This window comes from Papio anubis, chromosome 18 (genome assembly GCF_008728515.1).
Source record: "Papio anubis isolate 15944 chromosome 18, Panubis1.0, whole genome shotgun sequence".
In the NCBI taxonomy this organism is placed as follows: Eukaryota; Metazoa; Chordata; class Mammalia; order Primates; family Cercopithecidae; genus Papio; species Papio anubis.
The window spans coordinates 36174685-36199942 of record NC_044993.1 but is presented as its reverse complement, the minus strand read 5'-3'; the positions used below and the strand labels follow the sequence as shown (position 1 = coordinate 36199942).

Below are 25258 nucleotides of genomic sequence, written 5' to 3'. Positions count from 1 at the left end.
CAAATCCAGTGAAGAATATGTTACAATGTAAATGGCCTGTATTAAGGAGTGTCACTGTTATAAAAGACTATAAGAAAGCCTGAAGAACCATTACAGATTAATGGAAGCTAAAGAGGCCTGAAAACGAAATGCAATGTGTGATCTGGATTGGATCTTGGACCATATGAATAAGATGCTATAGATGATATTACTAGGACAACTGACAAAATTCTAATGAAAACTGTAGATTAGATAACAATATTATATAACTGTTCTGAAGTGTTTAGAATTAGGGAGCAAATTCCACATGAATAGATTAATGCCCTCACTCTGTTAGTTCCCTTGACAGCTGATTGTTAAAAAGAACCTGGCAACTCTTACCTCTCTCTTTCCTGCTTCCTCTCTTGCCATGTGATCTACACATGCTCTGGCTGCCCTTATCCTTATGCCCTGAGTGGAAACAGCTTGAGGCCCTCACCAAATGCAGATGCCAGTGCCATGCTTCTTGAACAGCCTGCAGAACTGTGAGCCAAATAAACTACTTTTCTTTGTAAATTACCCAGCCTCAGGTATACCTTTATAATAACACAAAACAAACTAAGAAAACTAAGAAAACATAGGATGCTGGTCAGTGACTGCTGCTGAAAATAGAATTTTTTAAAGCCCATGGGAGCTGAAGCATGAAGAATTGCTTGCTTTAAATGATGTTCACATTTGAGATAGCATCTGAAACCATTATAGGAAATCAAATTTTGGAATGGTAGTAAAGACCGTATCAGGCTGTAGCAAAGTAACACAAATTATTTTCCCTTAAGTAATGAGAAAAAAAAATCCAGTTTATTACAAAGAAAAAATATATGTATGTCAGAATTATGTGAATATTTTAGAGAAATAGTTATTTCTTTTGCTAAATTTCTTTGTTAAAGTTTATTATACCTTAGTTAAGAGCAATGTACTCACTTCACTGAGATGCTAGCAATGTTGCCAACATACACATGGTTCTATTGCAGGTCTAAGTAGGAGTTTTCATACATTAGATGCTGTTATTATAATTAATAAATATATAATAATAATGATAAAACTTTGGACAGATAAAATGTTCTATTTGTATTTATCATGCACAGAAACAGTGGATATCTTGATTTCATGGAGGAATCTGTGACAACAACTGAAATGTTCTGTTCTACTGTTTTGTTTTATTTCTTTATTTTTTCAGAGACAGAATCTCACTCTGTCACCCAGACTGCAGTGCAGTGGTGCAGTCACAGCTCACTGCAGCCTTGAACTCCTGGGCTCATGTGATCCTCCCGCCTTGGCTTCCCAGTGTTGGCATTACAAGTGTGAAGCACTGTGTCTGGTCTGTGGTTTTGTTTTAAAGAGAGACTAAGCTAAGAATGTGTGAAGGAAGAGTTAAAAGAAATATTCCAATTCTTATCAATAAAGTAAAAATTCTACAAAAGAAGTATAATTAATCACAAGAAAAATTAATGTAGATGCACAGAAAAAGCTAGAGCTTTTTACTCACATTTACTTTATAAAAACTTTTTCCCTCTTACAATAAAAAAAATGCTCTGGTAAATAGTATACCTCCCATAAATATTTTAAAAAATATAATTCTCTTCTTAAAATTTCAATTTACATACTACTTTTCAGCCATGTGCTACAAGAAAAGCAAAGTATACCAGTGCAAGATTAATTGCTTTCTAAGAAGCCTTCATTTGTTTTGGAAGAAATGAAATAACTGTAACATATTATCAGTGGATATGTCTAGGTAAGAGTAGTCTATGAATTCACATAGGCAAACTACTATAGTTTCAAAGGGCATCTCACATTTTGAGTTCTTTAAAGTTCAAATCTGTTTCAACACATCTTGGTATGCTAGTCTTGAAAAGGAGTCAAGAAGTCAGCTAGTTTTAAGCAAATAACTATTGTAGGTACAGATTTAAGGCACTCTTTGTGAAAATAATACTTGTATGTTATAATCCATTACATAATGAAACCATAAATAAAAATTTCTTGTACTAGATGACTACTTGGTTAAGATTATGATAAACATTAAAGTTTTTCCAGAAACAGTTTTCCTTAAGATTTTTATATATGAAGACTGGACATGTACTGTGAATGAAAGGCAGCCTTATTTCAGAACATTTCTAGTTGGCATCAAGTTACTGACCTGTTTGATATTCTTGGAGATAGGACCTGGAATAATACAGTCATCACTGTTAGAAGCTGATATGTCCTCTTCAACTGTTAAAAAATAAAAGGGTAACATTTACACAAGTTAAACCAATTCTACTTATACCTTGTAAAATAAAGAGAAACAAGCACACACCATAAGATAACCTTAAGAAACACGGTAATTGTATCTAGATCTTTTTTAGTAGCAAATTTGTTTACAGACACATTACATTTTAGGGAAAAAAAAGACTAAAAATTTCAAGGTTAATTTTGGTAGAAGCAAAGGAAATGCCAATACAAATACAGTTTATTGTGAAATTTAAGAAAAAATTTTTAAGAAGAGAAGCATAGGGTAATAGATGTTTTTTAACAGTCTGACCAGTAACGTTATGTAAGTCAATGCTATTCTTATTAGAGTTTTAAAATTTTTATTGCTTTATTGAAATAAAACTGACAGACAATAAGCTACAGACAATTAAACTGCAAAATTTGACACACACACACACACACACACACACACACACACACTTTAATTATTTTTAGAGACAGGGTCTTGCTATGTTACCCAGGCTGGGGTACAGAGGCTATTCACAGGCACCAGCACAGCACACTGTAGCCTCAAAGTCCTGGGCTCAAGTAATCTTCCCTTCTCAGCCTCCCAAGTAGCTGAGACTACAGGCGTGCAACACCATGCTTGGCTAAAATTAGATGTTTTGCCATAAGTGTAACTCTGTGAAACCAACACCACAGTTAAGATAGTGAACATGTCCATCACCTCAAAAAGTCTCCTCAGGCCCCCTCTTCCTTTCTGCCCCTCCCCATTCCTATTCTTATAGATTAGTTTGCTTTTACCAGATTTTTAAAAATACAGTAAGTGGTCATTTTTGGCTGGGTTTCAATTTTTAAAAAGTCAAGACCTCTACACTAACGCAGACAATAATACTGAACTCAAAGAGAAAATAAAACTGTTTAAAACATAAATTGGGAACATGGTCAGCAACAACACTTGTATTCTATTGTGGAGCTCCAAGTTGAAATAAGAAGAGATACAACAATTCCACCTAACTACAACTAAGCAGATGGAACTATATTCTATCATTTCTGTCAAGAAACAGGTATTGTGAAGTAGATGCTACCATTAAATGAAGAGTTCCATGATGCACACTCTAACAGACAAAACAAAGCACAGAGTTAACTAAACAATGTTAGTTTAAATAAGAAAGTCACCTTCTGGTTCCAAGTCCTCTGTTATTTCTGTTTCATCTTCAGAAGATGTCAAGCTTTGTTCTGCAAGCTGACCTTCAGATAGTAAAGACACATCATCTTTTCCTTGCTGCATTTTCTCAGTATTTTCTTTTACCTCATCTACACTGCTTTCTTGTGAAACCTGAAGAAATAAAAGCACACTGGCATATTTATTATTGCTTAGATCACATTTTATAGCATTATTGCTGGAACAATTGAATAATAAAGCATGTAAATTTGAGACTTAAATATATAGATATGTGATATGTATGAGACTCAGAAAACAACCACTTCAATTTGTACAGACAAATGACAATATATAGATAAATGGAAATCTGAATATGTACTAAGAATAAAAAATGTATTAATCTCAAAATGAATTTTACATTAAGACTTTAATTCACACATCCATATATTACCTGCCAATAGCAGTATAATTATAGCTGTTACCCTTGTCATATTTTTGACTTTCTATTCCAAGGAAGTCACATATAAAAATAGGAGAAATGCTATGACTTCCTGAGTCATGTCAAAACTTATAAGACAAAGTCTTTAAGAACCAAATTAAACCTTCCAAAATAATTTTAACACAAACACATACCTCGGGAACAGGTGGAACAGTTGGCATATTAATTTCTATTTCTGGTATATGCTCTACCTCTGGTGAAATTTCCTTCATATCTTCAGGAGGAGGAGAAGTCTCCTTATATTAACGTGAAAACATGCATATATGTTATTTTTTATTTATTACTAAATCCCAAATCATTCTATTACATACATATTGAACTAATAAAAATTGGCAGCAAATATAATACTCATATGACACTGAATTTACTTAATTTCAATAAAATGGTATTTATATTCTTTAAAATATAAATATATATAATATATATGTAATTTAAGAACTGCAAGTTCAGTTCATTGAAGCACTGTTTACAATAGCAAAAAAAACTAAGAGCAATGCAAACATCCAATAGGGCATTAGTTAAATAAAATATGCTATATCCAAATACCTGAGTTCTGTGTTACTATGAAAAAATTTGATGTAGATCTGTGTTTATTAACATTACAGAGAATATATAACATGGTATTGAGTAAAAAAGCTACTTACAGAACAATATATATAGTTGTATTATGTTTGATTAAAATACAAACGAGCAAGCAAACGTATGTATGTGTATATTTCCATGGGAAAAAGCATGAAAGGAAATTCATCCAAACAGTATCTCTGAGTTTTAGATTTGGGAACATTAGAACATTAACTTTTTATTTTCACTGTTTTTTTTTTCTTCTTTGTATTTTCTAATATTTCTGTGATGATTATAAATTACTCATGTGATTTTAAAAACGTCATATGTTAGCATAGGTATGTATTCCTTGTGATCAATGTCACCTTTTTATTTCATCAAATATGAATTCATAGTTAGCTATTATTCCTGGGTTAATAAACTAATGTTTAGTTTTAAAATATAGCTTATGACTTTTACTATTTTTAAAAGTAAACATGGCCAATGTAGGAAATGTAAAAGATAAATATAAAATAAATCAATATAAATCTAGTACTCAACGGTGATATCTATTAAACTTCTTAGATTTCTATTTCTGTAAAACTAATTTTTGATGGAAATAAAAATTTTGGTTACACAGTAATAACTGCATTATAAAAACAATATATCCTGTTACATTTTAAAAAATTTAATATCAGAACATAAATATTTTCTCCTGATATGAAACTTGGAAAATATAATTTTAAATGACAATAGAATATTATATTGATGGGTGTGCCATGGCTTAATGAACCATTTTACTGCTGTTGGACATTTAACTAGTTCACAGTTTTTAGGTATTATGACTAACATTGCAACAAACACTTCTATGTTTGTGTCTTTTTAATGTTAGTGGTCATTTACTCAGGAATCAGACTGTGTTCAAATCCCAGTTCTAATACTTTGGCCATGAGCAAGTTACTTAACCTCTCTAAACATCACTTTCCCCATCTTTAAATGGGAATAATTCTAGTATGAACTACATAGGGTTGTTGTGAGGATTAAATGAGTTAATAAGCACTCCATAAATACCAGTGATAAAACATCTACTGAATTATAATTATTGAATTCATTATTTATCATATACATATTAAATGTTCTGAATGTGCCAGGTATTATTTTAAGCTCTGGAGAGACAGAATATTTTGAGGTGGGTGGTAGTTACACAGGTGTATACATATTTAAAAATCCATTGAGCTCTATGCTTATGATTTATGTCCTTTACTATGTAAGTTATATGCGAATTACAAAGAAGATATATTTTCTAAAAAGTCCACCAAAGAGAATGGTAACAATCTGAATACAGTAGACATTTTTAAAGTACAGCTGACACCTTTTGTGGATGACCTGGGTGTGGGGGTGAGACAAAAAGAGGAGTCAAGAGGATGCCTCCAAAATTTCATGCCTGTGCAATCAAGTGAGTGATTATGTCATTTACAGAGAATGGGAAACAGTGAAAGAGGCAAACATTTTGGTAGAGGGTTGGTATAATCAGGAGTTTGGTTTCTGACATGTTAAGTTTAAATTCCTATTAAACATTCATTGCACATTAAATAGGTAGTAAGAAAATGAATATGAAATTCAGCAGTGAGGTCTAGACTAAAGATTATAGATATGAAAGTGTCAGCATATAGATGCTTTTTAAAGCCATGGGGCTGTATGAGATCTCTTAATGTAGATATGGATTGAGAAGAGGTCTAAGGATTGACTACAGAGGCACGTCGACATTTAAACGTATGGTTAAGGAGCGTGAGAAGTATAATAGTAAACTTGGAGGAAAGCTAGGAAGGTATGGTGTCCCAGAGGCCAAGAGAAGAGAGGCCCGTATTCCACCGTGTCAAATGCTCCTGGGAGACTAAGACAGGCACTGAGAATTGACTATGGCATATGGCAGACAGAAAGTCACTGAGACCTTAGTTAAGAGTAGTTTTATGAGGATGAAAGCTTGACTGAAGTGAGTCCAAGAAACAATGTGAAGTGAAGGAGACAGAGTTTAGAAAACTTTTGAAGACTTTTTTTTTTAAATAAATAGGAGCAGAGGATTGGGGCAGAAGCTAAAGAGAGGTAAGGGCCCAAAAAAGGGTTTAGATAAGAAATTTGAACAGTTAACACTTACATATAGTGCCAAAACACAAAGCGATCATTTTAATGGGAAAAGACATACTTTATTCACCTGCTTCCATTTAAATTAGGTAGGGAATAGTATGCCTATATAATTTATTTCAAATATTTGTTATGAAAAAATCACTATTTTCAGTGTTGACTACTTACATCACTCTGATGTGGCATGATATCCACGAAAGATACCTTCTTATCTACAGGTGTTAAACGTTGTCTTGGTTTAGGTCTTGGTGCCTAAGACAAACCAACCAATATGTCAGACTGAGTATGATGACCATTAGATTTCAGATAAGACTTTAGCTATTACTATTAATTTTTTTTGGTGGGGGTCACAGGCTTAGTTCTTAAGTTTTATATTCAAAATTTTATACTTGTTAAAAAAATTAAAAGTCACTGTTACTCACTACAACTAGTGTACTAACAGAGGACGCTGGAGGAAGTCTTTGAACAACTTCTGGCTCTTCTCTGCGAATGAAATTTCCTAAGTCTTCCGTTGTTATTGATCCACTTGGTGGAAGGTAAGCAAATTTCCATTTCAATATAACATGGATGGTGCCAGCAGGATGCTTTTGATGGTCTGTTAACTCAAATATTCCTGTCAAATTACAACAATTTTAATTAATGCTAGGGTGAAGTTCTATTACTGTAAGAATTAAAGAACAAAGAACTCTCTACTTTAAGAGACTCATGCTATACCGACTCAGCTAGCCAGGTGGTTGTACCCCCTAATTTTGGCTTTTACTCAGAATTCAGAAGGCTTAGAGAGTAGAATAAACACAAAACGATCTATGACAGGTTCATCCCTCAAGTAGACTTCCTTCAGAAGTTAAGGCCTCAAAGATAATACTGAGAAAATTAATTTATAAATAATTTAATTCACTGAAATTAAATTCAGAGATTATTCAGAATTCTTAGCCTTCCTTCGAGAAGGCTCAAGTATCCTCCATTTTGACTTGAAAGTTTTTGCAAGGCTTGTCTCTAAAGAAAAATATATTAATACTTTAAAATTTCAAATAATTTACACATCTAAAGAAATTTTTACGTTACCATATAATTCTATTATAATTTTAAATGTATTTTGTTGGGATTTGTTAAATCACTTCAAATTAACAGTAGCACAGAAAAAGTCCATAAAATAAACGGACCATCTACAGCAAATAGCAGTAACCAAAGAAATGTGAATCTGCTATATTGAGTCTCAAATTTTAATAGTTGCACTTGATTTCTGGGTATGAAAAAAATCTCTGACTTAAAAAAAATCTATCTATCTTTTAAATTTTTAAAAAATAGACAGGGTCTCACTACATTGCCCAGGCTGGAGTGCAGTGATTATTCACAGATGCGATCATAGCACACTGGCCACCTTGAACTCCTGGCCTCAAGCCATCTGCCTACTCAGCCTCTGGAGTAGCTGGGACTACAGGCACCGGCATAAACCTAAATTTCAAGTGTTAGCTTTTGCGTAAGAGTATCCTTTACTTTGCTCTCAAATGTTGATACTCTTTTTAATGGCTGGCTGGAAAAAAAAAACTCCCGAACTCTAGACTTTGGGTAGGATAAAAGGATGTAAGTAGAACATGAGGTGATAAACTTTTATAGGCATAGCAAGACTTCCAGAATAGCTAAGTAAAAAGCTCAGCAAATCCTCTCTTAAAAATGATTAAAAAAACTGGACAAAATGGTCAGAAACAACCATTTAAGGATTCTGGAAATTGATCAAAGATATTGGCTAAATCAAGAAGCATTTACTCTAGAAAATCTACTGCACCTTAGTAAGAACAGTAGGAATCTGTGGGACTGCTCTCATCCTCCCCTTTCTTCCCTAGTCCCATTTTGCAGAAGTTCTCCCAGGCTATGATAGGCTAAGAGGACTGGCAGCCTCTGTTGTAGGGCGCTGACTATATGTGGACAAAATATAGATAATTTCATGCCCAGAGCTATTGTTAAAAACAACAGCAACCTCAATGGCAAACAATGAGAGAAGGTCAACATCACAGACAGCCTGAGGTCTCAATACTGGTTGGGGCAAGTCAAAACACCAGAAGGCCAGCCAACAATTTAAAAGGGTGATCCAAGGAATAGGATATCAAAAGTGGGCGTTGGCTGGGTGCAGTGGCTCATGCCTGTAATCCCAGCACTTTGGGAGCTGAGGCAGGTGGATCACTTGAGGTCAGGAGTTCGAGACCAGCCTGGCCAACATGGTGGTGAAACCCTGTCTCTACTAAAAATATAAAAATTAGCCAGGTGTGGTGGCGGGTGCCTGTAATCCCAGTTACTTGGGAAGCTGAGGCAGGAGAATTGCTTGAACGCGGGAAGAGACGTGGGAAGAGGAGGTTGCCATGAGCCCAGGTGGCACCACTGCACTCCAGCCTGGGCGACAGAGCAAGACTCCATCTAAAAAAAAAAAAAGTGGGACTTGACAAGATCCTATTTATAGCTCATGATGTGGAAGGCTACGGGCACGCATAAAGCTGTGTAAATGCTCAGGGGAAACCCTGGTAAGCTATCTCTCCCTGGTTGAATGAGAAGTCTAGTCAATTCGGAAAGTAAAAGCTGAGGCAGGCTTGTAGACCAAACTTTGATTTGAATGCATCCTCCATGCCACACACTGACCCATAGGCAAAGGGTGGAAACCTACTGGCTCAAGGTGTTTAAGCACACCTTTGAACAATCACTGGCTGACCACTAAGCTATGTTGACTTATGGTTAAAATTGAAACAAAAAGAAAAAAAGAAACAAAACTTAGCAGAAACATCAGTGGCTTACACAGCAGAGGAAATAGATTCTACAGAATTAGTCAAGGCAAGTCACCAAACAAACAAAAATAGCAACAATAACCACCTAGGAAATGACGTTACAATATATTCTCCAAAAATGTCCAGTTTTCAACAAAATACTTATGAGACATGCAAAGAAACAGGAAAATGTACTGCACACACAGCACAAAAACCATCAATAGACATTTTTTGAGGATGACCGTATGTTAGACTTGGCAAAGATCTCAAAGCCGCTATTATCCATATGTTCAAAGAACTAAAAGAAAGCGTATTTAGAGAATTAAAAAGAAAGTATAATGATAATGTTTTATCAAATAGGGAATATAGTAAGAGATTATAATGCTTGAGTGCAGTAGCATGTGCCTGTAGTTTTAGCTGCTCAGGAGGCTGAGGCAGGAGGATTGCTTGAGCCTAGGAGTTGAAGGCCAGCCCGGGGGCAACAGAGCGAGATCCCTAATTCTGGAGCTGAAAAGTATAATTACTGCAATGAAAAAATTCAAGAGGGTTCAGTAGGAAATCTGAACTGGTAGAAGAAAGAATTAATGGACGTGAATGTTGATCAGAACAGATTATACAATCTGAAGAATGGGAGGAAAAATGAACAAAAATGAATAGAGCCTCAGAGACCTGTGGGGAAACCATCAAACATACCAACATATGGTACATGTACTGGAAGTTCAAGAAGGAGAAGAAAAAAAGAGGAGGAAAAATAACTGAAAAAATAATGGCGGTAAACTCCCCAAATGTGGTGCATAACATTACACTACACATACAGGAAGCTCAACAAATTCTAAGTAGGATAAATGCAAAAGGATCCACATATAGACACATCAGAAGAACTGTTGAAAGCCAAAACAAATAGAAAAACCTGGAAAACAACATCAAGTATGAGAGAACCACAATAAAATTAACAACTGATTTCTTATCTGAAACAATGGATGCCAGAAGTGGTCTGAGGTACTCAAAGTGCAGAAAGTTAAAAACCAAGCTAAACGAAACTGTTGACCAAAAATATTATATACAGCAAGGCTATCCTACAAAAAACAAAAGCAAAATAAAAACACTCCCAGATAACAGAATCCTCCCAGATTGAGAAAATTCACTGCCAGTAGACCTAACTTACAAGACATATCACAGAAGTTCTTCAGGCTGAAGGAAACAGACACCTATGGTAACTCAAGTCCACACAAAGGAATAGAGACCAATAAAGGTAATTACATAGGTAATTACAAAACACAGTATAAGTATACATTTTATCTGGTCTTAACTGTTTTAAAAGATAACTGCATACGATGATAATTGTAAAATTATATTGTTGGGTTCATAACATAGGAAGACAAAACATACATGGTGATAGCACAAAGAAGGGGAAGGAAATAGAGCTATACTGGAATAAGAAACTGATATCAGACAGTAACTCAAATCTACAGGAAGAAATAAAGAATACCAAAAATGCAAATATGTAGGTAAATATCAAAGTCTTCTATAATTATATATTTTCTCCCATCTCTTACTTCTCTTAACTTTTTTAAAGAATATAAGATTTTATAAAGCAATGATTACAACATTGTATTGTTGGGTATATAATACATAGAGAGGCATACTATATACATATATACGATAATAATTGCAAAAAGGAGATGAGAGAGAATGAAATATTAGATTTTCTATATTTTAATTGAATTAAATATTTAATTTAAATACCTTAAGTATTTAATTCCATTAAGTTAGTATTAATTTTAAGTAGACTGGGATAAGATGCACATTGTAATCCCTAGAGCAACTAGTAAGAAAATAATTTTTAAAATATACTAATATAGGCCTAAAGTTTAAAGACTTAGAAGAGGTTAGGATGATTAGCTATAAATCATATCCATAACAGTAAGATATAATTTTGTTTTGTTTTTACAATTTTATAGATTCAAGAACATAGGCTTACCTGAGATACACCTGTCATGTGCCAACGAAATCAGAGGCACATTGACTTTTCCTATGTAAATATTCTCCTGGGTATCACTATCATCAAAAACATAAAAACTCAGAGACTCTGACTTAAGGTACCGATCCAAATCCATATTCATTGGCACTGGGAAACACATATGATCATCAAACTGTGGATCATTGCTACTGGGAATGATGGCTGTATCATGGTCTGCAAAATCAAAAAACTTGTACACAACATATGGGTGTGGCTGCAGGTGGCTTGCTCGGGACTGCAGGTGGTTGCAACATCTTATTGTAATGTGAAGTTCATTTAAGTTGCCATCTGTGGAATCTGTAGAACTGAGTTGAGCAGTTTTGGGTGCTTGCTGACTTAACTGGAAAAACATACATATTTATATTACGGAAACAATACAGTTAAAAGATAAACAGCAGCTGCCAAGCCCCAAATAAGATAATTTTGTCAACGACAAAAGCTGCGTATTTTTACCTCATAATTTCTCTGTAAAATAAACTTTGATTCTAATGGAAAATCAGTATTCCCTAGAACATGTGTGAATAGATGATCCTGTGTTATTAGCAATAAACCTTAGAGACTGAGCATACATGTAGAGATTGGTGCTAAAATCAAATAAAACCCAGAAAAATGATAATCTGATGTTCTTCAATTCTATTTGATAACTTAAGACTATAGTTAGCAGTGGGTCCAAAGATGAACATCCTAACTAAAAGACATTCACCTGCCCACCCAGAGTAATGATTCTGTTATATTTGGGTTGGCCCTCATCCTGAACTGTTGGGATTTGAGGAAGCAGATACCTGAGGCCAAATGAGCCAGTATAACAAAGTCGAACTGTTATGAGAAAATGAGAACAGAGTCAGAGATAAACCTTGAAGGGAAAAAGAGCTAGGACCGGGAGGATACTTCAGGAGAGAGAGGAACAAAAGGAGTTATTAGGTAGAGCCGGAAACTACTCTATGGTTCCTCTGGAACCATTACTGAGATGGACAGCACACAGGTATTTTAGAAAAGAATTGCGCTGACCGTTAAATATTCCATGGCTGATGTGATCTGGAACAAAGAAAATGCTAGTGTTTCTGTGCTTTGTTTGGTTTAGTGCTGGAGTCTCTACCTTCCACAAAGGCATCCCTCTGCATTTCTGAATCTGGATTGAGCATCTGGGACCCTGACTCCATGAGAAGTTTATTGGAGGAGGAAAAAATAAAGCTGTCGTCATAATCTCCTTAGTGGAGAAATCTGGTGTGTGGAGAGGAGAAACCTAAGTAGTGAATCACAATATTGCTTTCCCAGGGCTAGTTTGCCTTCAGCAATAGAAGGCTGAGAGGAATGACTGAAAAAGTACCTCCACTTCTCCCCTCAATCTACCTACCAGAGCTGAAATTCCACCAGGAAACAACTTACTCAAGTCAGAATCTGGGAGTCTAAAAAGCTTTACACTACAAAACCAAACAATGTGGGTCTCCTTATTTCTAACTCCCATCCCCATAACAGCATTTCCCAAAGTGTGTTGTAAGGAATACTGGCCAGAAAGATGGTCTCTGGAAGCAGGTGCACTCTTTCTTAAGTTTGGAAATCAATGTGATATTAGTCATGCTTCTTTAACTGAAAGTCATAGAAATTAATTCTATCTAGCAAAAACAACAAAAAAGGGACTTTAAGGTTACAGGCATATTTCATGGAATATACACTAGAAATGTGGTTGGGCCTTCAGAAGGCAGTGGCCTAGAAACCAGCAAAATGTCCTCTCCATCTGGTCTCCATTTTTTTCTGTATGTTTGTTCATTACTCTCTTTCTTCAGACCTATTGTCTAACCTTCACTGTTTAATATGGTAGATGATGGCTGCCTACAGCCCCCAATTTTACATGTTCCAGATATGTCTTGCTTTCTCTTGATCTCAGAGGGAAGAATCTGACTGGCTCAACTGGTGTCAAGTGGGTATTCTCAAATCATTAGTTATAATAGGGTGGGGAGTGAAAGAAAATGGGATCTGCTAACACAAATCCGGCCACTGGGAACCCAGCTCCATGGATTGGAGGTGAGGGAGTTCCAAATAAAAAAAGAGGTAAGATAATTATGACTTGAACAGACATACCAAATGTTTCTACTATATCCTATCCCTCTGTTACTCAATGTGAGTGCATACTTTACATTGCCTATTAGAATTCATGTAATATAGGCTGGCCGCAGTGGCTCACGCCTGTAATCCCAGCACTTTGGGAGACTGAGGTGGGTGGATCACAAGGTAAGGAGATCGAGACCATCCTGGCTAACATGGTGAAACCCTGTCTCTACTAAAAATACAAAAAATTAGCCAGGCGTGGTGGCAGGTGCCTGTAGTCTCAGCTACTTGGGAGGCTGAGGCAGGAGAATGGCGTGAACCCGGGAAGCGGAGCTTGCAGTGAGTGGTGATTGCGCCACTGCACTCCAGCCTGGGCAACAGAGCAAGACTCTGTCTCAAAAAAAAAAAAAAAAAAAAAGATTCATGTTGTATATGGGAACCCCTAAAGTCAAGAATCATATTTAACCTTGCTCAATTCAAGGCCTTCTGCATTTATTGATTCATGGAACTAATATGAAAATATGGTCGTTAAGACTCCACGAAACATTGTTTGGGAAATGCTGCCCTAAGGAGTTGCATTTAAATTCCCAGTTCCCAGAAACAGAATATTAATTTTGTATTCTACTTTGCACTTCAGAAACCTAACATGAGGAAATAATTTGAAAGCACAGTAACTGATAGTCCAATAACAGCTGTTTATTTCCTTAACAGTAGAATTTTTAACAAAAGTCTTTTGATGCATGACAGCAGTATTGTGATGATTAATTTTTTAAAAGTGTCCTGAGTAGCACAGGGGAGTTTCTTTGTGTTGATGGAACAGTTCTGTATTTTGGTTTTGGTGGTAGTTATATGAATCTATACATGTGATAAAACTGCAAAGAATAACTACACACATACGTGCACGCACACACACACACACACACACACAAGTGCATGTAAAAACTGATGAAATTTAAGGAAGGTATGTAGCCTAATTAATAATATTGTACCAATGTCAATTTCCCGATTTTGAAATTATACTATAGTTATGCAAGATGTTACAATTAGGAGAAATTGGGTGAAGGTTACAGGGGATCTCTTTGTACTATTTTTACCACTTCCTGTGAGTATATGATTACTTCAAAATAAAAGTTAAAAAAAGCCACTTGATGGCTGTGAAAGAAAACGATTTCAGTTTAAAGCACGACACATAAATAAATATTATAAAATTTCTATGTTATAAAAGGGTCTTAAAGCCAAATGAGCTTACCGACTGCATATGCTCTGGCCCCTTAAAATTTGATGTTATATATCCCAAAGCCTTTGCCCTTTCTCGATAAAGTCGAATTGCTTGATCCATGGGAACTCTTAATCGGAACCAGTATTCCACTGTGCCAAAATCTGGGATGTCTCCTTTTGTTCCTACAAATCAACACATAACCCAAGGTTAAAATAGTTTCATACATTAAAATATGTTCCAGTAAAAATACATCAATGGCATTATGCATTAAAACTATACATTTTATGCTGAGTAAAATAATATGACTTGCACAAATGATGTGAGATTGGCAAACAGCAGATGAAGAAAATAGTTACTTCTGAAGTATGAGTTTCATTGTATACTAAATATTATTAAAGAACTACATCAAACTATGTTTGAGATATTCCAATTTGTACTATTTCATTCCTTCTGAAATATATTTAAAAAACCTAAACACTGAATCAAATACTCCACAGATTCTTTTTGATGCTATAGTATAATACTTCTTAAAAATAAGTTGCACTCAATGTTGTCTGACATTTACAATATGAAACCTCAAAATTATAAATATGACGTTCCACATTCTAATTCAAGTTTCAAGACATCTTTGCCACCTTCCCATTTGTATCCTATATCACAAGCATAAGGGAAAATGTCATAGCTATGCCAAACACATGTCGCATGCAGTATACCCTTGCACGACGTTTGCCCTCACACCCTCAATACTCCTCTCAACTCAGCCAGTTCTTCATCTGTCTTCTGCGGGGAAGACTTTCTGTATGGCTCCCAGGAGAATAGAGCCCTGTGCTTCCTTCATGGATGTTGTATGTCCTTGTTAGGGCATTGACTGCTTCGGCCCATCTGTTCACCAGTCTATTTCTCTAATACGCTGTAAGTTTCTTGAGAGCAAGTGCCATAATTTCCACCAATATATTCCTACCAGAGGAACTAGTATATAAAGGCTACTTAATATTTGTCAAATAGAGAATATTCTACACGTAAACTTTTCTGAACACACCAGATTATTACAAATATTACCCCTACTCTTTCCTACTTTATCAATTTTTTTCCCTGTTAATGGATCATTCTCATCAGCATACAAATGTGACTTACTATCTGCCTGCCATAGTTTGAATGTTTGTACCCTCCAAGACTCATGCTGAAATTTAACTATCATTGTTAAGAGTATTATGAGTAGGACCTTTAAGAGGTGATGAGGCCACAAGGGATCCACCCTCATGGGTAGGATTGGTGCCATTATAAAAGACTGAGATTGGCCCCTTCTTGCTCGCTCCCACCCTCTAAACCTTCTGCCATGTTATTATGCAGCAAGAAGACCCTTACCAGATGTGAACACCTTGATATTGGACTTAGGTATTCTGCTACAGCAGCACAAGACACAGTATGACAGAAGTAATCATTTAAAAATAAGTCCTAAAAGAATAATATTAATGTAATATATATTTGCTTATATATGCATAAAAGATCTTTGAAGCTGGGTGTAGTGGCTCATGCCTACAATCCCAGCACTTTGGGAGACTGAAGTAGGCGCACTGCTTGAGTCCAGGAGTTCAAGACCAGCCTGGACAACAGAGTGAGACCCCGTCTTTATGGAAAAACACCCCAAACAAACAAACAAAAATCTTTGAAAGAATCTGTAGCCTTCGGTGAGGGGACCCAGGGTGGCTAAGGAGAAGGCGAAGGAGGTAGACATTGACGTCTTTTTGATTTTTGAGTCATGTGAATATATTACCTATGCAATTGATCACTCAATTAATAAAATAAAATCTGTCCCAAAACCCTAAGTCACCCTCCTTCCCTCTTCAAATACTTTCTTCACTTAGTCCCTGGGGTACCACAGACTCTTGGTTTTCCTCCTACATCACTGGCCACTCCTCAGTTTCCTTTGCTGGCTCTTCCTCCTCTTCCTGAGGCCTTACTTTTGGAGTTTCCAAAGGCTTGGTCCTTGGCCACCTTCTTTCCTTTATCTACATTCACTCTCTATGTGATTTTATCTATGCTCATGGCTTAAAATATATTCTATATGCTAACAACTCCCACTTTTATATCTCTATCCTTTACCTTCAGATTGGTGTGTACAACCAACAGCCTGACATTACCACTTGGATGTCTAATAGGCAGGTCAATCTTAACCTGTCCAGACAGAATTCTTGATTTTCTTTATCAGATGTGCTCCTTTCCCAGTTTTCCCTATCTCAGTAAATGGTATCACCATTCTTCCAGCTCCTCATGCCAGAAATTCTTGCTTCATCCATTTCCCTCATTATCACACATTCAACTGATAAGCAAGTCTTGAAGGAGAAGTTAATAAAATATGTACTGAATATAACTACTTTTTATCGCCACTTTCATTACCATCTTAATCCAAGCCACCATCGTCTTTCCTTGATCAATGCAATAGCCTGAGAACGGTCCTATTTTCCCTCTTGCCTGCTTCAGACTATTCTTTCCACAGCACTCAGGGTGATTTTTCTAAAAGCTCAGAAAATCCAAACTCCTCACTCTGACCTACAAGGCTCTGCAACATGATCTGGCCCCACCTATCACTTGAATCCCCCCTTTGCCGCAGCCACTGGGCTTCCTGCTGTTCCTCCCACTGTCAGGCTTGCACCTCCTCAGGTTTTTGCACTTGCTATGGCCTCTGCCTGAAACATTCTTCCCCTGGATCCTGGCATGGATCTTCATTCCTTGCCAACACTACCCTCTCAGAGAAGCCTTTACCTGAATTTGCAACCTGCCATTTCTCCCTTTAGCCTCTTGCTCTGATTAACTTTTCTGTATTGCCTGTAATCCTCTCTAGAAGGTAAGCTACAAGGGGTAGTTTTGTCTCTCTTATTTACCACTGACCACCTTATTCCCAGTGCCTACTAATAGTGATAACATAAGGTCTTAAAAAAAGTAATAATTTTATAAATAGCTTATATTATTAGTTATATTAGTTATAACTATTAAACTATAATTTAAATTATTATAAACTATTAAACTATAGTTCAATACATAAATTTATTTATAAATTACGTAATTTAGCCAAACAGAGTATCAATACGATAAACATCCGAAGTTACAAGTTTTAAAAAATTAATAGCCATTGTGCTGACATCATCAATGACATTTTTTTTTGAGATGCAGTTTCGCTCCTGTTATTCAGGCTGGAATGCAGTGGTGCCATCTCAGCTCACTGCAACCTCTGCTTCCCGGGTTCAAGCGATTGTCCTGCCTCAGCCTCCCAAGTAGCTAGGATTATAGGCATGTACCACCACACCTGGCTAATTTTTGTATTTTTACTAGAGATGGGGTTTTGCTGTGTCTGTCAGGCTGGTCTGGAACTCCTGGCCTCAAATGATTCACCTGCCTTGGCCTCCCAAAGTGTTGGGATTACAGGAGTGAGCCACTGTGCTCGGCATCAGTGACATTTAAGATAGTCCAATTAACTGTGGGTAAAGAACGCTGTCTGTGCTCTAAAGGCACCTTTAATATGTAAGTAAAGATAGTAGAGTACCATATCAATATATAAACCAAATTAGTAATTCAAACACCCAAAGCTTATACATTGTACTTACCAACCAAACTTGCTGTACAAAATATTCGGCCGCTTTTTTCAAGCATTTCGTGGAATTTTAATTGACATGCTGCAATTGTTTCATATTCTGTGCTATAAGCTTGGTGGACCTCAAGGGTGATAGTATTCTTCTGAATATATTGCAAAAATAAGTCATTAACATGAACAAGATATTGAGAAGTGAAGTTATATTCAGGATGAAGGCCTCGCACTACGGGAGTTGTCTGTAGTTCAAAATCATAGAAAGCATAGGTACAGAAAGTGACAGGCTCTTTATCTCCAGATGCCTGTAAAACTTCAGAAGAAAAGGTTACTTTGTTGATATGGATTTCAAATAGATTTTCGCCTCGTTCTAAGTGGATGGTTTCATCAAATTCATCAACAGAGTCATCTGGCATGATTTCTGGTTTAAATTTGTACTGCTTGGTGCCATAGGCAATATCCTTTAATTGGGCTGCAAGAGAAGACACACAGTTTAGAGATTTCAAAATATTGACATAAGAAAATGAAAACTGGCTTTTGAAGTGGTAGGAATGAGTACTTCTGGTGAATAGTCTCTATTTTAAATTCTATGACTACACTGTTTTTCTGTAAATAATACTTTATCGTACACAAATTTATCATTTCTGTTTTGACATCACCTATTAGGCAACAACAAAATTGCAACCTCAGTTGTAATACAGTCTAAGCCACGAAGAAGGGGAGAAAAAGATCAAAAGAAAAAAAGCCCTCTGATTGAACAGCTGAGGTCACTACCTGGCTTTCACCTGCTTCCCTGTCTCTGCTCCACCCATTGTCTTCTTTCCTAGAAAGTCAGTCTCTCTTTCTGCTGCCTCCTTTCCTTTAACTTATTAAGATTTATACTCTTCTTCTTTGTGGGGTGATGGATAAGTTTATTACCCTGATCGTGACGATCGTTTCAATGTTATATACATAGGCCAACCAAATATCACCAACGTGAATATCTGCCTTACTTTTCTGTGAAACTGCTCCAGAAAAAGTCACCAATAATCAATTAATTGCTAGACGCAATGAACACTGGTCCTTGTATCACTTGATTTCTTTGCTACATTTGACACTGATGAGGATCTCCCATTAGTGCACTCTGTCTTTCTTACCTGGGCTTCCATGTCATCATCATCTCTGCTTCTCCTCCTATCCTTCTTCTCATTCTTTTGGGATTTCTCTTTCTCTGCTGGTTTTCTGGGCTTCTGTTTTTAATTATTTTCTTAGTCTACATATTCTCATGAGTGATCTCATCAACTTTTATGACTTTTGTCATTATTAATATGCTAAAGGCTTCCATATTACTATTTTAAATTCATATTTATCTTCTCAACTCCATTCCTATATTTCTAATGTTTTGTTTAACCCTCTATGTATCTAGGTATCCCACACAACATATTCAAAACAGAATGTATCATACTGTCTTGTTTTTTTGTTTGTTTTGAAACGGAGTCTCACTCTGTCACCCAGGAGTGCAATGGTGGAATCTCGGCTCACTGCAACCTCTGCCTCCCAGGTTCAAACGATTCTCCTGCCTTAGCCTCATGAGTAGCTGGGATTATAGGCACCTGCCATCACACTTGGCTAATTTTTAAAATATTTTTAATAGAAATGGGGTTTCGCCATGTTGGCCATGCCGGTCTTGAACTCCTAGCCTCAAGTGATCCATCCACCTCGGCCTCCCAAAGTGCTGGGATTACAGGCTTGAGCCACCGTGCCCAGCCCATATTGTCTTCTAGCTATTTCTGTACTTTAAAGCTTAAGTGATGATTCATTCATTCATTCATCCAGTTGCCCAAGCTAGATCTCACAGAGTCAGCCTCAATTCCCCTTTTTCTTTTTTTTGAGACTATCATAAAACAGCAACTCTTTTTATTTTATTTGCCTCACATCTATAGGGTCACTACCATTCAATACTGTTTCCTAACTCTTCAACAAATTTGTTCTTGTTCTATTTCCACTGTACCTAATTTTACATTTCCAGTTTACTATCCAGATTATTATGGAACTCAAAATGCTTCCTTCCTTCAAATCTTCCTCTTTCTCCTCAATACCTGTAGCATAATCTCCAAAATGCAATTCCGAGTGTATCACTCCCTAGTTTAAAATCCCTCTGTGGTTCTCCAGGTTAATAAGGGTCTACCTCATCAATCAGGGTATAAACAGGGCCTTCACAATTTTGTTCCTTCTGGCTTTATCTCCAGGTTCTCCTCCTTTTTTGACTCTCCTGAATTCCAATTGGATGGATCTACAGTGCAGTTTCTCAAATGTACTGCAACACTTCATATTTAGGGCATCTTTCCCTGCTTTGCTTACTGCCTGTAATGCCATATATTACTTTTACTTAGTAGTGAATTCTGTCATCTTTAAAGACTCCATACCTACTGTGTGAAGTCTTCCCTGAATCTTAAGGCAGAAATAGGCATTCTCTTCTCAATGTTTCCTTGATACCTTTAGATTTTCTTAGCTTTACACTCTTCATAGTAAAACATAACCATTTATTTACTTGTCAACATCTTAGGAGTTCCATGAGGGTGGTGCCTTGATTTTTCCTATTTGTATTCTCCCTGCCCAGCACTTTGCTTAGGATGCATTAGGGGCTTGATCCTGTTTATGGAGTGAATCAATGAATTGAGGGGATAAAATATGATGGTTAAAATTTAGTAAGACTTGAAAGGAATAAAAATCCCAAACATTGTGACCTCCCTTTTAACCAAGAAAATTCCATTAAGCAAATTTTTATTGAGTACTACTTGGAATAAAAGGTACACATTGCCCCTCGACTTTTGGAAAACGCTGCTTCATCAGATAAAGATATTTATTGAGCTCTTCTACCCAGATCAGAGTTTCTCAAAGTGTGGTTTGGAAACCCCTGATGGTCTCTGAAATCATTTTGGGGATCTGTGAGGTCACAACTATTTTTATTATAATGCTACAATGTAATCTGCCCTTTTCATTTTTATCCTCTCACAAGTGTATAATGGAGTTTCTTGGAGGTTACATGATGTGTGATATCACAACAGATTAAATGCAGAAGCAGATATAAAAATCCAGCTGTTTTCTATTAAGCCAGTCTCTAAAAAGATTTGCGAAATGTTAAAAATTTAAAAAATTTTAAACAATGTCCCTCTTCTTGAAGTATTTTTTTGTTTTGGAAAATATAACTTAAAAAAATAAGTACTGTAATTTATGTTAACATGCAATAAGTTTATTATTATTTTAACAAATTAAAAATATTTAAATTTTTTTCACTTTTAATTTGTTATGATAAATATCAATTAAGTATAGCTAATGAATAAAGGCCTTCTCGAACCTCAAAGTTTTAAGAGTGTAAAATTACTGCTGGCATAGACCACTGAAATAAGTATGGTATGTAGTGGACATGGACATGAAAGAGAGACAAAATACTTATCAGTGTAGAACTTACATTGTGGTTACGGAGAATATGCAAAACTCCAACAACTGAAGAACACTTATATGCTCCCCAAACATACAGCTTTTGAGCGCATGAGAAGAAAACTGGGTTGGTAAGTGCTGAGCTAGTTTTTTTCAACATGTAGTCTTGTACCTGCATCTGAATAGCTTGCAGTTATTTCTAAATACAATATAAAAAAGAATGGGCCCCAGGACCTCTAGGGGTAGCGCCCAGGAAACTACATTTTAAATGAGTTCTTCAAGTGATTTTTCCACTTGCTAAAGTCCAAAAATCACTGTAAGGACATTTCAAGTAGAGGGATAGCTAGGAACAACTAGAACCAGCTTCCTAGCACAGGTGAGTATTGTGTTAGGTTTCAAAGCAGGGAAGTGTGTATCTTGGAATCATGGTAGAAAGGAGCTTTAGGCAGAGCAAACAGCAAAAACAAACGCATGGCAGTGGGCCTGAGCACGACATATCTGCAAAGAGCAGGCAGAGGATCTGTTTGGCTGAGTTGCACAGGTTGCTTCGAAGAGAAATTAGAAAGTGCTGGTAAATTTGAAACTATAGTAATTTATGAAGTACTTTGAAATCTTGCTTGCAACACTGAATTTAAAAAGCAGTAGGGGATTACTAAAAATTCTTGAGTAGAAAAGAATCAAGGCCGGGTGTAGTAGCTCACGCCTGTAATCCCAAAACTTTGAGAGTCCGAGGCGGGAAGACCATTTGAGTCCAGGAGTTTGAAATGAGCCTGGGCAACATAGGCTCTACAAAAAAATTAAAAATTAGGAGTACTGCTTGAACCCAGGAGGTCAAAGCTGGAGTGAGCTAGCTATGAATTAGGGCTAAACACAGCAAAAATACACGGTAAGTGCAGATTTGGATGACTTTATCAACTGTTATAAAATCCATTCCTCTAGTTACTGTGGACCAAAAAATCATGTATGTTGTACCTTCTAGTTTCTGGATACGTGCAGCCCTGATATCAAGAAGATGACCATATTGTTCCACTTTGAGTTCATAGTCTTGCTGCAAATTTTCCATCTTATGGGTCACTGCCTCAACCTCTATCTACAAAATAAGAGATAATAAGTTTTAACACTTGTGATTAGTTCTATTTTCATTATTCAAAGCAACTATGATTCAAGCATTTTCTAGATCCTGGAAATAGTAGGAGCTATGAACCATGGTTTCCTGACCTCAAATAGCTTACACTTTAGAAAATTATGCTTGGCAATATTCACAAATCAGAAGAAAGAAAAAACTCCAGATTCCTTTTTATGGAGATATATTTTCATTTTGTTAAAAGCTAAGACAATATGGTTATGGCATGACTTCAGGATAACTGTAACTCACTTGCAGAATGTGCTAATGCTAACAAAGGTGATTTCATTGCCACTACTCATTCCTTAAAATCAGGGACTTTAAAAACATTATTTGTGGTGGGGTATGGTGGCTCAGGCCTGTAATCCCAGCACTTTGGGAGGCCGAGGTGGGTGGATCACTTGAGGTCTGAGTTAGAGACCAGTCTGGCTAACATGGTGAAACCCCGTCTCTATAAAAATATAAAAATTAGCTGGCCGTGGTGGCGGCGCCTGTAATCTCAGCTACTTGGGAGGCTGAGGCAGGAGAATTGCTTGAACCAGGAGGCGGAGGTTGCAGTGAGCCAAGATCATGCCACTGCATTCCAGCCTGGGCGACAACAGCAAAACTCTGTCTCAAAAAAACACAAAAAAACAAAAAAACAGAAAACACCCCACATTATTTGTTTTAAAACTATTTATTCTAACTAAGTACCTAGTTATGAGGCTACATTGCAGAGATGTGATATGTTAATAGATTACAATAGATGATAATAGATAATATAACAGGTGATAACATAAGGTATTTAGAAAAGTAAATAATCAGCAGAATATTATAGAAAATGTACCCTCCCCATTTAGTGTATTACATTACCTGATAATCTTTATTAATTTTGTGTTGCAAAATTAGCATGTTTCTTGTCTTTTCCAGCTCTTGTACCGTTTCTGCATGAGTTGCTTGCAGCTCTCTCATAGAGCGTTCTAGATCTTTATTAATTTCACTATCCACTTTCACTAAAAAGGAAAGGTCTCCATTTTTTTGTTCTTTTTGAGCCTAAAATAAAAACATACTTTATGACTGAAACAAAAATTTCTAAGATGTGATTTTATGAATTAATATAGATGTATCAATAAACAATTCATTGATTCATCAATTTTCAATTCATTAATTGAAAACAGATAGAGGAAGTCCTGATATACATATCAGGACTGCTTCATTCCTGATGGAAAAAATGAAATTTATCTGTTAATCAAATTCGAATATTTGGATAGACAATTGGAACAGTTATAGAGAAATCAAAAAATAGTTTGTTACTTTATAACATATAAAAGAAACATGCACATTTATTTTTATTTCTTCATTTGATTAAAATCTACACTGTGATCTAAAAGGAGTGTATTTTTTGTGTCTTCTTGTAAATAACAGAATATTCTAGAACTAAAACCTATCTTCTTGAGATATTTATAATTCAATATTTTACTTAAAGGGTGTGCATCAAGGTCTCTTAGGGCAGAAAATTGTTGATTAGTTAAATAGTGAAGCAGGTAAAAGTAAAATGTTTGTTATAATTAAAGAAAATGCTTTAAATGAGAGTTTTTGAGGTCTGGTTTAATGTAACTTTGATGTCATTATGAAATATGTATATGCTATAACTAAAGGTCACCTGACCACTTTCCTGAATCTTAGTAGTGTTGATATGTTACATATATATTTTTAAAGGACATACTAAGTTTCAGAAGATGCAAGAATAATTCATTCTCCAAATGTAAGGGTTACAGATAAGGGTCATCATTATGCTGAAACAGTTGTAAGCAGACATGAAAATCACAATGAATTTCAGAACCTTACCTTTATAAGTAGGAGAGCTTCACTCAATTCATCAGCATTAATATCATTCTCCTGCAATAGATTAAGTAAAAGCTCACAATGAGTTATGAATGGAAAATACAAGAGACATTCCAAGTATTCAAATTATCCTCATGAAACATAAACTGACTGATGCCATGAACTAACAAACTAAGTCTACAAGACGTTCCAGCGCTTCAAAATGTCCCTATGGAACATAAACTACCTGATAGCTTCAGTTAATAAACTGAGTAATTAATATATCTGTATTCTTTTGCTTTGTAGTATAGTGCTTTCTCTATGCATAAAATATTGAGATAAAAATTCTGAGTTTTATTTCTTAAATAAGGAAATAATTCACCTGGTTGTACAATTTCATGCGTTTTTTAAGTTCATCAAGTTGTTGCTTTTGTTCCAGATACTGTAACTGTAGTTCTCTATTCTCTTGAACAAGTTTTTCATTTTGATCTTAAAAATAGTCAACACAATTGGAAAGGTAAGCAAAAATCAGGTTTAAGAACACATTTCAAATTACTTTAAATCCTGTTACACACCAGTCTTGATCTAGTATTGTTCTGGTCAGAAAGGAAACTGAGCTAGCCCCTCGACAAAGACAGCAGGGGAATGAGGAATAAATGAATACTATCATGTGTCTACCATATGAATCACTTGCTTATCAAAAACCCAAGACATAAGTTCACAGTATTAATATAAGGAAA

The 25258-nt window shown here is 35.9% G+C and overlaps 1 protein-coding gene across 8 annotated transcripts in view; it reads right to left on the bottom strand.

The window, feature by feature from the left end:
* The window catches only part of RPGRIP1L (RPGRIP1 like), a 114150-nt gene that overhangs the window by 30458 nt on the left and 58434 nt on the right, over nucleotides 1-25258 (bottom strand). For 7 of the 8 annotated variants that reach the window (XM_009196452.4, XM_031658245.1, XM_003916874.3 and 4 more), the window contains 12 exons: nucleotides 24901-25007; nucleotides 24543-24593; nucleotides 23568-23747; nucleotides 22565-22682; nucleotides 18192-18644; nucleotides 14620-14771; nucleotides 11286-11664; nucleotides 6974-7164; nucleotides 6720-6803; nucleotides 4004-4105; nucleotides 3385-3544; nucleotides 2153-2226 (listed from right to left, as the gene is read on the bottom strand). In XM_009196452.4, coding sequence (XP_009194716.1) covers nucleotides 2153-2226; nucleotides 3385-3544; nucleotides 4004-4105; nucleotides 6720-6803; nucleotides 6974-7164; nucleotides 11286-11664; nucleotides 14620-14771; nucleotides 18192-18644; nucleotides 22565-22682; nucleotides 23568-23747; nucleotides 24543-24593; nucleotides 24901-25007 — 2051 coding nt within the window. The remainder of the gene's footprint in view (nucleotides 1-2152; nucleotides 2227-3384; nucleotides 3545-4003; nucleotides 4106-6719; nucleotides 6804-6973; nucleotides 7165-11285; nucleotides 11665-14619; nucleotides 14772-18191; nucleotides 18645-22564; nucleotides 22683-23567; nucleotides 23748-24542; nucleotides 24594-24900; nucleotides 25008-25258) is intronic. The other variant, XM_017953370.3, reaches the window with a different exon arrangement.